At 35.2% G+C, this 13702-nt stretch overlaps 1 protein-coding gene across 1 annotated transcript; it reads left to right on the top strand.

Annotated features, from left to right (window-relative positions):
- The first annotated feature begins 1108 nt into the window (after positions 1–1108).
- Positions 1109–12487, top strand: LOC100647400 (odorant receptor 4). Its single transcript, XM_048413672.1, has 5 exons — positions 1109–1148; positions 1242–1435; positions 11528–11758; positions 11847–11960; positions 12049–12487. Exons 1-5 carry the CDS (start codon positions 1109–1111, stop codon positions 12223–12225), a joined length of 756 nt encoding a protein of 251 aa, XP_048269629.1. The 3' UTR covers positions 12226–12487.
- The last annotated feature ends 1215 nt before the right edge of the window (positions 12488–13702 follow it).

Below are 13702 nucleotides of genomic sequence, written 5' to 3' on the forward strand. Positions count from 1 at the left end.
GTGTGTGTGTGTGTGTGTGTGTGTGTGTGTGTGTGTGTGTGTGTGTGTGTGTGTGTGTGTGTGTGTGTGTGTGTGTGTGTGTGTGTGTGTGTGTGTGTGTGCAAGTGTATATAAATATTTTGTAGCGGTCCCAAATTTTCAAGCTTTATGAAGACTTTATTGTAAACTGCAAATTTCAGACTTGTACTTGCATGCGCTCACACATACTTGTCACATTCATCATGAAAGTTTCTAATTGTGGGCGTCAATTATTTGTGCAACGCAAAAATATCTATACATACAACGTCTATTTCTAAAATTATTCAAATCTTTCACTTCTTACATTGATCTTCCATTTTTCTCACATCGTGAACAATTTCAAATAGGAAGCTCGCTTGAAAAATGCGGGTTATATATCTTCAGTCGCAACAAATTGGACGAAAGGATCGAATTGATTTGATGCTTTGCGTGTAAAGACGATATTGGACGTCCAGTGTCCAGACGACAAACTAATCATATTCCTAGTCGCAAGAAGTTGAACGAAAAAATCAAAGTGATTTGGACGATCAATCGTACGTATACGGTTCAACAGCACACGTACGTTCGATCGGCAGCTCAGACGCAGATTCTCCCCGGCGCCGCCTCTGTTTCAGTTTATACTCTCCAATACCATTCTTTTCGTTCATCGTGAACGGTAAGTTTTTCAAATTGGTATAAAATTGCGGGAGCTTACAAAGCAACGCAACTGACGCAACTGAGCAAGGTACTTTGGTACTAAATAACAAATTACTGCTCAAATAATGAGATAAATTGTTGGCGACAAAAAGCCGATTAATAGGTTATCGGTCGGTAAGCGTCGGCGACAAAAAACCGGTTAATCGGCTATCGGTCGGAAAAGTGTTAAGACTTTCAATAGATTGGTCGTATATGAACGGCGAGCTAGTCGTTCCAATACGCATCCAGTATAACCGTATATTCATTTAGATGAAACAAGTATCACGTCAAAATTACAGTGGCACTGATAATTGAGAAACGTTTAACGGAATTCAATTTTCGGTATATATTTCTTATACTTGATTTAAAGAAAATATTATTTTGCAACAGAACGTTTTATGAAATCCTGACGACCATGTTTGAAGACTGGAATGTTGATAACTCTACCGCTCGAAGTAAACGAATAATGTCGGATAAGGCTATATTATCTTTTCGCATTTCGAATTTTTTAATTGGTTATTTCGCGATTACTTTCTTCGTATATGCAGGACTTGCTTTAACATTATTTGACGAAGATCAACTTGCATCAGACTCAAAACAAAGGAAGTTCTTAATCAGAATGGAATTTCCATTCGCAGCAACAATCTCTCCACGTTACGAGGTTATTCTAGCTATACAGTTTATATTCGAATCAGTCATGGTTTATGGAGCAGCCACGTCGATAGCACTAATTGCAGCATTAGTAAGTAATTCTTTCCTATTATGTTTTCATAAATTGATGTTGTAAAATGTTGCATAAAATGCATTTATAACAAAGAGGTAAACAATGCAGATACTATTATTGCTATTCTATTCAATTTCGTAATTCGAATGTGTAACATTTGATATATAAATTAATATGATTACCATATCATTGTGTTGGAACAAAAGTTCATAGCGTTTGTTAGGTGAGATTCGAATACAATACGTAGATTTAGATACATAGATTTTCTGTACATATATTTATTCAACAACGTATGTAACATTTCTCGTGTGACTTAAACTTCTGAAATGCTATTTTAAACGTGTTGGTTTGTTTTATAGAGAAAGGAGTAGTAAAATTGTAATAGTCAATTATATTGAAATCAATGTAAGTACAAGTACAGAAATACTGTATGCCGGTTGTAATCGTCGCTCGCTCGAAATTCATATATCGATAACAATTCAACTCTGCTACTCGCTAACTATTCAATTATTATGTCGACAGATGTTATTATAAAAAGTTCAAAGTTAGATTTCATATGTAATTCCGGTTGACGATTACAAATAACGACAATAATATTTTGTCTGAAGTTTGTTTGCCTTTAGACTTTGCAAACCAAAACAACGTTGGTATTCCAAAGCACAATAATACGAGTCTCTCCCGATTCAAATCTTCCGTTGGCTCGTGTGCCTCTACAGTCCTTTCAATTAGTGTTACGATTTGGTCATCATCAACGACTGTAGGCCACCTCATCAACATATCCACTTCGAAACTGGACTAACTCTAGAAGGTATTCTCACCTCCAACACTATTTGTATAAACGGTACATTTTTCCTCTTCTGTATTAAAAGAGCATCAAACGACGAAAATGTACCTCGCTTCTCTACATTTTTACTTATAAATACGCTTGAAACTTGTAACTTAGAATTCACAAATACATGCATAAACAATCGAGAGCGGCGCGTTTAAATATCATTTTTCACGATATGAATATGTATGATTCATTTCTATTGTAAACGTAGACGTTCCAAACGCGGTCATTCAAAAACGCTGCGAACTTTTGTTACGACTTAATACAGAGAATTAAATTTTGTATTTACAGTGTTTCACAAATATTTGTAAATGTCGCCAATACGTAATGTGTTCGACGAACTAAAAATTAGACGAAATTGTCATAGATTCTTAAATGAAATACAAAGAAGCAATTTTTGTGACTAATATTATACTTTCTGGACAATCGACCATTGCGTAGTTACTGATTAAATACAGCTATAAATAATACCTACGAAATAACTAGGCACTGATTTATTCGAATACAATGATTTTTTCGGAAATATTTTATTATTTAGCTATCGAAAATAAAATTTTCTATATATTTTATTTAAAAAAAATTTTCCCAATATAATTTCTGAAACAATTTCTCCAAACAATGTCAACATCGGAAATACATTCTATAATCATCTTGTTAATAGGTAATTTAAGAGAGAACAATTCTGACTATGTTAGCGAATGTTATGATACAAAATAATTCGGCGCGTGAAATTAAGAAAAATGTAAAAATTAAAATTATCTGTGACAGATGGCTTCTTATTATTAAAAATAATTCTGTTATCGAACCCTGCGCCATTTCGCGATTTTAAAATGCCACTCGCTTGTTTTTTTATTCACGCACTATTTTGATCGACAACAAAAAAAGGGTATACATATGTCCACATAAACAAAAAGACGGAATGGAATTCTTTATGCAGCCATTTCTCTCTGTATGTGCGATTATTATATGAAAATTAATCCAAAGATTAATCCAAAAATTAATCCAAAGAATTAATCCAAATGTATTAAAATACATTTCTCTTTCCCAACCTTTACCTTAATCTGAGTCTAGGTTAAACGCTATATGTCGCAGTATTACGCGAAATTATAAACAATTTCAATAATATAATTTCGTCTATGTTCACAGTTCCAAACACATAGTTCACTCTGATATATCAGTAGTCACCGAATGCATGTCATATTGAGATGTTAATATATGTCTCGACTTGATGTGAATGCCCCCATTTGTATCAATGTTTGCAGTGATACGGTAAAAGCTAACAATTTCACCTCTGGTTACCTCACTTGTAGGATAGCAGGTAGATAATTTAGAATTTTTTGTTTCGACTTCTGATTGTATCATTCATCTAGCAGATCGAAGACCTACTAATTCATTGATCCCTTTTACCGGATAAGTTACTGCATCTATTCGGTGAAACTTGAGCTGTGTTATTATGCACCACTCTTTTGTGAACTAAAGGCGCTTAATCATTCTGTAGATCCCAGTTAGCACCGCGAGAAAATAAGGCGAAAGAGATCAAGTAAAATAGACACCTCAATTCCGCCATGGATTTTGATCTATGCGAAAAGGTTAGGAAATCTCGTTTCGTATAGTTGACTTTATACATATAAACATGATAATGATAAGTATCGATAACTTATTGATGCAACATGTACGCAGCAATGATTGGTAGAAAATTTAATAAGTAAGTCAAATTAAGACGGAACTAAATACATGGAGTAAAAAAAATGCACAGTTCTAGGTTATGTTTATTAGTTCTTAACATTCAGAAGTTGACCTAAATATCTCTGAAATGTGACATCACCCTAGATGAAAGATGTACAGAGCAAAAGAACCATACTCTTTCCACTGCTTTTTAAAAGATGGAATGCTTTTAAATGCTTTTTAAAAGATAAGAGCATTTCGATAACCAAAACAAAACATTGGACGAACTAGTCGATGCTACAGTTTAAATATGTCTTTTATATATAATTTATTTTCCTGTACCTTTGAAATTTTCCTATTCTTTTACTTTTTATTTCATTTGTATACGTACGTATGTATGTGAATATCATACTGTGTAGTGATTATTATCTCTCGGGTATTTTTATGCGTATGTATAGCATGCATAATGTAAATACAGCACAATGTACATGCTTTGCATATGCAGCGTGGTGTGTTCTGGATCGATGAAGGTTTGTTACAAAGGCTAGCCGCAGAATGTGATATTCAAGGTTAACGTCTTTTGCTCTTTCGAAAAATGTCAACAAATCGATTGATTTGCGATCTATAGTTCATCATTCCATTCAACATCATTCCAATCTCTACAGTACTAACTGTCCCATTTGTAAGGATTGTCACGTGCCTATACGGCACGTAGCGCGCGCAAGCAAAAGTTCGCTCGGGCTGTGCAAGGCGTAAATATTGTAGTATCGTGGACAGATTGTCTAAGAAATATCGGGTGATCCATAAACAATGTTGTGCCGACAGGTCAAAAGGGTCTGGAAATTTCAATGGAATAGTTGCGCGGAAAAAAGGCCTACATGACGATGGCCGCGGATCTTAAGTGAGATCTTTAAGGGAGAAAGACGAGTTAACAGTCAATCGTGAGTTGAGAAGTTCGAGTGTGGTCAGCGTTGTCGAGGAGGGTGGTCCGCGTGAAAGAGAGCGTTGGAACCGTGGCGACGAGAATTGTAAATTAACTATTTAGTTGTCTTAGTTATGGTACATTACTGTATTTAGTTCACGTTAAATAACCATCATTTCCTGTTTAATCCACTTTTAAATAAATAAAAAATCCTACAATATACATGCGTTTTGCGTGCAGTACGGGAGAGTGTGTAGGTATCTCATCCTGGAACAGACGTATGTCAACGCCCGGACAAGCACAATATATCCTAACTAAACGAAATAATTTAGGAAACGAAAATAAACTACTTTAAATATAGCTGTAAGATAAGGTTAATCTGCGGAAAGTTTGTAAGTTCGAAAATATTCTAGTCCCATACGAGTCCTATTCACGAGATCGCTGTTTGATGAGTGGGGTTGTTAGAAATAAAATAAGATAAATGGAATATTAATTTCAATGTATATTGCGATCAAAAAAAAAAATATTTAAAGTATAATGAACGAAAAAAGTAAAAGTGTTACGATAATTACTGTATATACCGAGAATAAAGAAGAAAGAAAACGGTTGAGATACAATAAGGCACCTCACGAAATTCATGTTTTTAGATAGATCAGTTTTAAAACATATAAATTATCTCAGCCCTCGTATTGACTACAATACGAGGCACTAGTCTGGTTCATCTTCGGATTTGGTGGTGAACAACGAAAGTTGTTTATCTAAGAACGATAAGAAGCCGAACTTGTATTTTTTTTTATTATTATATGTCGGAGATGTAGGGACATCGGGCCTTTCTTTTGGAAGATTCCCCAATACTTGGGCTCGAGGTGACATAACTGGTCGCCGAACGTAGCCACGGTCACGGGATGAACGAAATGTCTTACAGAGGAGGTACCAGTGTTGAGGGATACGCTGTATAAACAATCAAGTCTTGATCAGGAGCAATGCTGGTTTACGTGGAACTGCCTAGCTACGGCGCTTGGGAATTTGTTGATATTCCCGATCGATATGTATTTGACATGTGTGACTGTATCTGTCTTTTATTTTGCAATCTCCTTGGAGAGTTTTCTGTCATTGACTTGGAGTCAGTCTGAAAGTAACCCAGCGTCTGAGTTAACGTGTCTGCGTGCTACAAAATGTATTCCATTGTACAAAGAGTTTACCCGTTGACCCGTTGACCGGATTCGTAATTGAGCCCAGGAACATTGTCAATAGCTTTTGGTATACTTATTAATTATTTCACGCCTAAAATTTCTAACGAAATCCGACATTGTTACTATAATTGTTTTTATTATTGTTGCTATTATTGTTACTATTATTGTTACTATAACTGTTACTATTATTGTTTCTATTATTGTTTCTATTATTTGTTACTATTATTGTTTCTATTATTGTTACTATTATTGTTTCTATTATTGTTTCTATTATTTGTTACTATTATTGTTTCTATTATTGTTTCTATTATTGTTTCTATTATTGTTTCTATTATTCTTACTATTATTACTATTATTATTATTACCTTATTTATAAAATTTCTAACGAAATTCGACATATATTATTTATGTCAAAATATCGGAAAATATTTAAATTCTGAATAAAAATAACAGTTAAGAATATTTTTATTATTGTATAATAATAAATAATAGTGAAAATAATATTTAAGCACTAATTTTGCTTTATTTCTACAAAATGTATCGTGTGTTCAAAAATGATTTCTCCCGAGCATCATAGCCTTATTCTACACTTATAGGTCAGTGTAAGAACTGCATCGATAAGAACAGCAAAGGAAGTAGCTGCACGTTGACTTTCGCCTTCAATTCATGGCGAAATTCTCTTATTGCTTTGTGTTCTAGTCATCGTGAGGATAAAAAGTCTGAAAGGAACCATGGGTCTCAACGTAACCGTTCTCTTGGAAAAAAATGTTAAAGTATGATTAGCTTCCGAACTCACTCTATTTGTAATGTGCTTATATTTTGCAATCGGATGAATAGATAATGGCATCTATTGTCGCGCGTAGATAACTCAGATCCACCATTATACAGAATGTAATTGAACTGGTGGTACTAGCGAAAAGGAGATAATTTTACGTGAACGAAACAAGTTAGAAATATACAACAAATGTTTTTTTGATTGACGCTTCGTTTTTGACGAAATGAAAATTTATCAAGTATACTTAAATTTGATGAATTACCTACTTAATATGAGTAAACAATCAGGCGGAGGTTATTCTACATCCGAAAGCAAGTCAGAAATGTAAAATAAAATTCTTATTTTTGCAGATCTTCACCGATCCAAAGGTGTGGAGTAACGCCGTGATGCTGTACGAATCAGTGCTTTGAGTACAAAGTGGAGACTCTGTATCAGCAAAGATTTTCGTAAGGCAGCGGTGTTTATGTGAAAATGTTTATCAATATTACCTGCAACGTCGCAATCGCCTATTATACCCGTGATTTAGTGCTCAAGCTATCATCGATGTTTATATATAAATATCAGTAAGATAAAAGCAAAAGTGAAATTTATTAATAGCGAAAAAAGATATGCTGTTAGTTTATGGTCCGTGCGGTGAAAATGCAACAGCAGCTCGAGCCATCTATTTATAAATGCGGTTAAATATGTCAAAGAGACGTATAAGTAAATTCAATTAAATTTTTCATGAATATCGTGGATACTAAGGCCAAGCGGCAATGACATGTATAGCGAAAAGTTATTCAGAATGTTGATCTTGACAAGATATTTCAAGGTCATCGAAATCGGTGAGGTGTTCTCTGAAGTAAGTGATCATTCATTAATAAAGTATTAATTGGTTGCCGAGTATGCCACACTACATATTACTTTTACTATTAACGCTCCATTGACATTGGTAGTCCAACTTCGTTAAGTCAGTGAGGATTTTGTAGTATCCAGTTGTACATGTTTCTCAAATTAATGTCCCCGCAATTACTAAATATTGCTTCCTCGATAAGTAACATTTTTGTAAAAAAAAATCATCATTGTGTCATTGATCCAGAAAACACTGGGCGGATTCGTTCCGTTCAGCTCCTAATGAGGAACTAGGCGATATATTAGGTCATCCCATAAGTTCGTGCCGACTTTTGTGTATACATTTCATGTGTCGATTTATAAACATACGGCGATAAGGGACCAATGCACTTGAGCTTAGCTGATCGAGAACAGGCTAGAGCAGATTTCGTGGGTATAAGATCGTAATATAGTGAACACAGTGACTTCTAACAGTAAAAAATCATGAGTGAAATGCGTATCCATTTTCGACATCTCACGTTATATGAATTTCGGAAAGGAAGTTCTGTAACAATTGCCACGAAAAACATATGTACTGTTTACGGAGAAAATGCGCTTTCATCTCGCACCTGTAGGAAGTGGTTTCAACGTTTTAGAACTGGGAATTTCTGTTTAGAAGACAAGGAACGCTCGGGGCGTCCTCCTCAGACAGACGAAGATAAAATTCGGGATCTTGTTGAAAAATCACGAAGTTTGACAGTTCAAGAGATGTCAAATGTTCTGAAAATACCTAAGACAACGATTCATAGGTGTTTAAAAAAATGGGAATGGTGTCAAAGTTGAACGTTTGGGTGCCCCATGAATTTACGGAACGGAAGCGTTACATAATAACCTAATGACCTAATATTATATGTCGGATTAAAATCAGGATTATGGAGAGGGGCGTTTGATGAATTCTCATTAGAATTAGCCATTGCCGTGATACAATGAAGAGTTTATTAGCACAGGATTATTAACAAGATTAGGCACTCGTAGCACTAGTGATAATGACCTTAGGTTCGAAACGAATCCGCAGTCACGGGATGATAAACGTATGTTCTCGCATAGTTCAAGTCTGACTCTTTGTTAACTAGACGTGAGGTATTCATTGGTTGTAGGATAGTACTGTCACTCGTCAATGAGATCGCACGAAAGAATGACTCTCCGTCTCGATGATGCCGTCGAGGAAAACTATAATGGTTGTGTCTAAGGACATGAGATCCTCGGATCCTCGTCAAAGAAAGCTTTCGTTCCAAAGGTGAGGGAAATTAGCGCTGTTGCTAATTGGTCGATCTCCACATCGGCGTTTTGAAAGAGATGCTGGCCGCCCTTGAGGGGAGGTTATTGACGGGCGGCATTGTTCGTGGAAGATAGGTTTCTCCTATCTTCCCGTAGTTGCAACAAAGTCTATTTGAAGGACTTCGCTTGACTAAATCTTAAGATTTATTGCGGGTCCTCACGTTAGCTAAACATATACTGCGGTGGTATGTTGACATCTGGAGATCATCTTACCCGGAGTATAGAATTTGCGTGTGGCGAGCCACAGGACAGAAACTATTGAAGTATTTACTGCCACGTGTCGCTACGACTATTTCCTTTAAAGAGAGGTATAGAGTTACTTTGTGCCTTTCTCAGATAAAAGGTTCATCTCTTTGACTGCGGCTACGTTCGGCGACTGATTGTCGCCTCGAGCCCAAGCTCATGATCATAAATCTCGAACAATCGGAGCGGCATTTGTTTAATCTAAGTTACAACGTTACGGTATTCCCGCGAATCCAAGGAGGGGTTCCGGTGTTCTTTCATCTCCGACATATATATAGCCCAATACAAGATTAATTCATTGATGCTAATCGTTTTTAATATAAATTGAGGAGAATCAATCGGCTGATAATACCAACATGATTTAATGTTTATTTCATTCGATTTTTTAAGCGTAGCGTGTAGCTGTCTAAGTAAATTCGATTACCACGATTTAGTACTATTTACATGTACTATCAAACATATTGTTGTGTATAACTCAACAACTAAGACACTATGCAATTATCACTAGGTTCCATATGGAAATGTATACAATTTATATATATTATCTTACATTATCTTGATCAGTTGAAGATCAAAATTAAGTAGAACATTCTATATATCGGTAAATTCATCGAAAATTATTTCTCGCTGTCACTGCCGGCCATCTAATGGTGGTCGGATGCTATTCTAATCAACCCCATAACCGAGCCTTTCTAAAGCACGGCGCTATTCCAAATATTCCAGATGGTTGTGCTCTAATTACTTTCGCGACAACTGAATGGATTCAAAACTTGTCGCACCTTTCTAAAGCACGACACTATCTTGAATTTGTAAACAGTTGTGTCCTTGATATTCTAATTCATAACCGTATGAGTAGTGTTGACTAGCGTATCGATGCAACTGATAAGTAGACTCCACGTTTCGGTTTACCCACTGTGTGCAAAAGTACTAGCACAGGAAGGATTGAAGTGCTTTTCAATGTCTTCTTGATTGTTCAATTGATATCTTATTCGAGTAGTACATATGGTGCAGATCCGAAATTGAATAAGAATATTACAATGTTTAGATCCTCACTTTGTTTATGTGTATAGTTGACGACACTCATGGAATATTATAATAAATTAATATTATTGTTTGAAGACTATAATTCGTTGACAATTAACGAGGTTTTATTTCTTGATACAAAGAACACAAAGAACTAAACTGACTGACTGATAATTGAAAACTCTCAACTCAAAAGAACTCAACTACTAACTGCTCGACAACTTGAACTCCCTGCTGGATAACTTGAACTTGAACTGAACTCTTTGACAACTTGAACTTGATAGCTTGAACTCATAACTTCAACTTCTTGACAACTGCGAAACGCTAAGTGGCTACGCTTATTTATGCGAAAATTTATGAAATAATTGTCACGTGACGGGTTATTCCATGAATACGCGGAGTTTCGACATGTATTACTTCCGCAGACGCTGCAATCTTCATTTTTGCTGATATCCTTCCAAGAAGTGTTAGGATTTCCTTTCTTCGCTGATATCGTTTTCATAGAACTATCTTGAACCTTTTCCTTTCTGAAGTCTTTGTTATTGCATTCCTCTTAAAATTTTTATTTCCGCTAATGATGAGTCGTACTTTCCTTGACCTGATATTGTCTTATGCTGATGCCGATGTTTGATTCTTTAGCACGTGTATGTAGTGGGAAGGGCGCGCGCAAGACGACGTGTGTCTCATCGTTCCATGTTTCGATTTCGATATTCTTAAGTCAGATTTTAATAAGTATTTGTACGTGTCGTATCTTTTATTTCTCTTGAGTTTTCTGTTTTTAATTCTATTTGCCTAAAGTTGTGGTTCGCACCATTCGTGAGTTATGACGTGTTCCTTTACTGCCTCACATTACGATTCGGGTGGAACGCGAGACGTGACATCACAATTCAACGTCCTCCGATACCTTGGCATAAAAAATATAGCATATCATTTGAAATAATGAAGTTGAGTTTAAAATTTCCGAAACATCTCCACGTATGTATGTATTCTAAAATACATTTTTTCATACAACGCTTTTCTTTAGAAGTTATTCGAGCTATAGAAATTGCTTGAGTGAGTCAGCTTGTGTATTGAATGTCACTAGTTATTACATACAAACATTTATATGTTGTTGACGTTCATTAAAATTGGCACCATTTTTTTCATATTTTATCTACCTGATCATGTTTACGTGACATTTTCGTCTGAATTTTAGCTGTGTACAACGTTATTATATTGAAAATATTAGATGCTTCAAATATTAAAGGTGTTATATTATTAATATTTATGCGGTATTTTTCAATAACCAGCTGGAGATTTTTTTACGTTTCAGATATTACACGTTGGTAGTCAGATTGACTTACTTTGCTGCAAATTGACAGAAATTTCTCATAATTGTGATAAAGAAAAATTGCAGAAACATATAATAGATGACATCGTTGGAAAACATCAACGAATCATACAATTTTCAAAGAATATTGAGAAAATCTTCACTTACATATCGTTATGTCAATTTGTATCGAATATGTTAGTAATCTGTTTCATAAGTTTCATTTTGGTGGTCGTAAGTGAATTTGACTTATGATTAACAGTAACATTGATAGATAATTGAACTGAGTGTATATAACACAAATGACTTTCATTGATAACAGTCTTCACATATGGATCAAGCGACTGTGATAATAATGAAATGCTTTCCGTATTACATTGCTGTTAATTGTGAAGCATTTATATTATGTTATACTGGCGAATATCTTACTTCTAAGGTAAGAAATGGAAATACAAGAAATAAAGCAAAATAAACTACTACATACGACATAATAGTTTACTAATACGTATATACCTTCTTTTCAGAGCGAAGATATTACTAAATCTGTATATAATTTTCTTTGGTACGAATTAAAACCTCAAAATGCTCGTGTTATATTATTAATGATATTGCGATCACAGGGAAAATTGACATTAACAGCGGGAAAGTTTCTTTGCCTTTCTCTCGAGGCTTTTGCGAATGTAAGACACTTGAGTTTATAATATGAAATGAATACATATAAAGTAAGAATGTACATACGTTCCGATTTTATTATTATTATTTTTTTAATTTTTGTAATTAGTTTCTATGTAAACGGATATTTCGTTTTTATATAATTATAGTAAATTAAAATTTTTAGATGTTAAAAGCATCTGCTTCGTACGTGTCTGTTTTGTACGCAATGTACTGATTTGTTGAAAAATCGTTTCAAAGTTTTATAGGTTTTATTTGAGCACGGAAAATTTTAACAAAGGTATCATGTTAATAGACTGATACATTTAATTTTCTTTGTAGAGATATGTAAATAGAAGAACTTGAACGTAATTGATTGAATAAAATTTCAGTTATTTAATTTCCCTAATATTTCACAAAATAAGTGCACAAAAGAAAGATATCCCGAATAATAAAGATTGTATAAACTGTTTTATTTAAAGCGAATCGTGATATACGTTTACAGTGTATTCTCAAATTATTCACCAATAACTGCGTGTATGTGAAGCATTACCACTTTTCATGGTTAAAATATAACCAAATAAATGAATTCTAAAACGATACATACATAACATTGGTCATTATTGACAGTATTATTGATCGCGTGTGGTCTATATTGAAATACGATATTGTAGTATCGGAAAAAGGATAGGATTAGGATAATTTAGATTTGTAAAATTCTCCTAATACTATTTATTAAGATAAATGAAAATAACAGAGATTAATTGGACAGAGAACGATAAATGTTCAACTTGAACTAAAACACAAAAGTCTTATTCCGCTCAAATCACTCTCGCAACTCTATAACTCTAACAACTCGATCTCTCTACAACGCTAGCAACTCTACAACTCTCGTCTTCGGCATCTGCACTCGCACGCTCTCGCTTCTCAACTCATACTGCACGCCTTTTGCATTCGTTCTCGCTGGCGTCTCAACTAACTCTATCCTTAGCGTCTCTTTGTCTTTTCTCATCCCATCGAACACGTGTCCCGAAACCCCGTGGCCAGGGTCACGCAGGTGTAACGTAAATTACATCAGAGACCAGGACACACACACACACCTCGGGCAGGATGGTGTCCCGGTCGGCATACTTCGCACCCGATGCACCGAGGAGAGGAACACATGGTGACCTTGGCGACAATGTATATTGGCAGAGTACCTAAGGATTCATTTATGGCCTAACGGTCCTACCATAAAATGTTCCAGAAGCGTAGCAACGGTCACGTACGCCTACAGGGTAGTGGGGGGTAATGAGAGAACAGATGACCGAAAGTAAAAAGCTTGTAGGGACTCACTCTCGTACGGTCACGGCTAGAGTTCGGAAGTGTCTTATACTTGTATAAACGAAATAAGAATAAAGTGTTCTCCTTCCTAATAAAATTTCTTTTTATTTTTACGTGACACAGGCTCTTTCCACAAAACTGTTCACTCGAAAGGACCGACGGCGTGATGTACTCGACGGCGCCACGGCTCTCGCCACTTTGTAT

Source organism: Bombus terrestris, chromosome 17 (assembly GCF_910591885.1).
Source record: "Bombus terrestris chromosome 17, iyBomTerr1.2, whole genome shotgun sequence".
NCBI classification, from domain to species: domain Eukaryota; kingdom Metazoa; phylum Arthropoda; class Insecta; order Hymenoptera; family Apidae; genus Bombus; species Bombus terrestris.

What these genes read in the sequence shown, in the direction of transcription:
- LOC100647400 (XM_048413672.1), top strand. Translation starts at nt 1,109, where the DNA reads ATGTTTGAAGACTGGAATGTTGATAACTCTACCGCTCGAA. An exon ending in TGATAACTCTACCGCTCGAA is followed by an intron (nt 1,149 to 1,241) that starts GTAAACGAATAA and finishes TCGTATATGCAG; the next exon opens with GACTTGCTTTAACATTATTT. An exon ending in GCGAATATCTTACTTCTAAG is followed by an intron (nt 11,961 to 12,048) that starts GTAAGAAATGGA and finishes CCTTCTTTTCAG; the next exon opens with AGCGAAGATATTACTAAATC.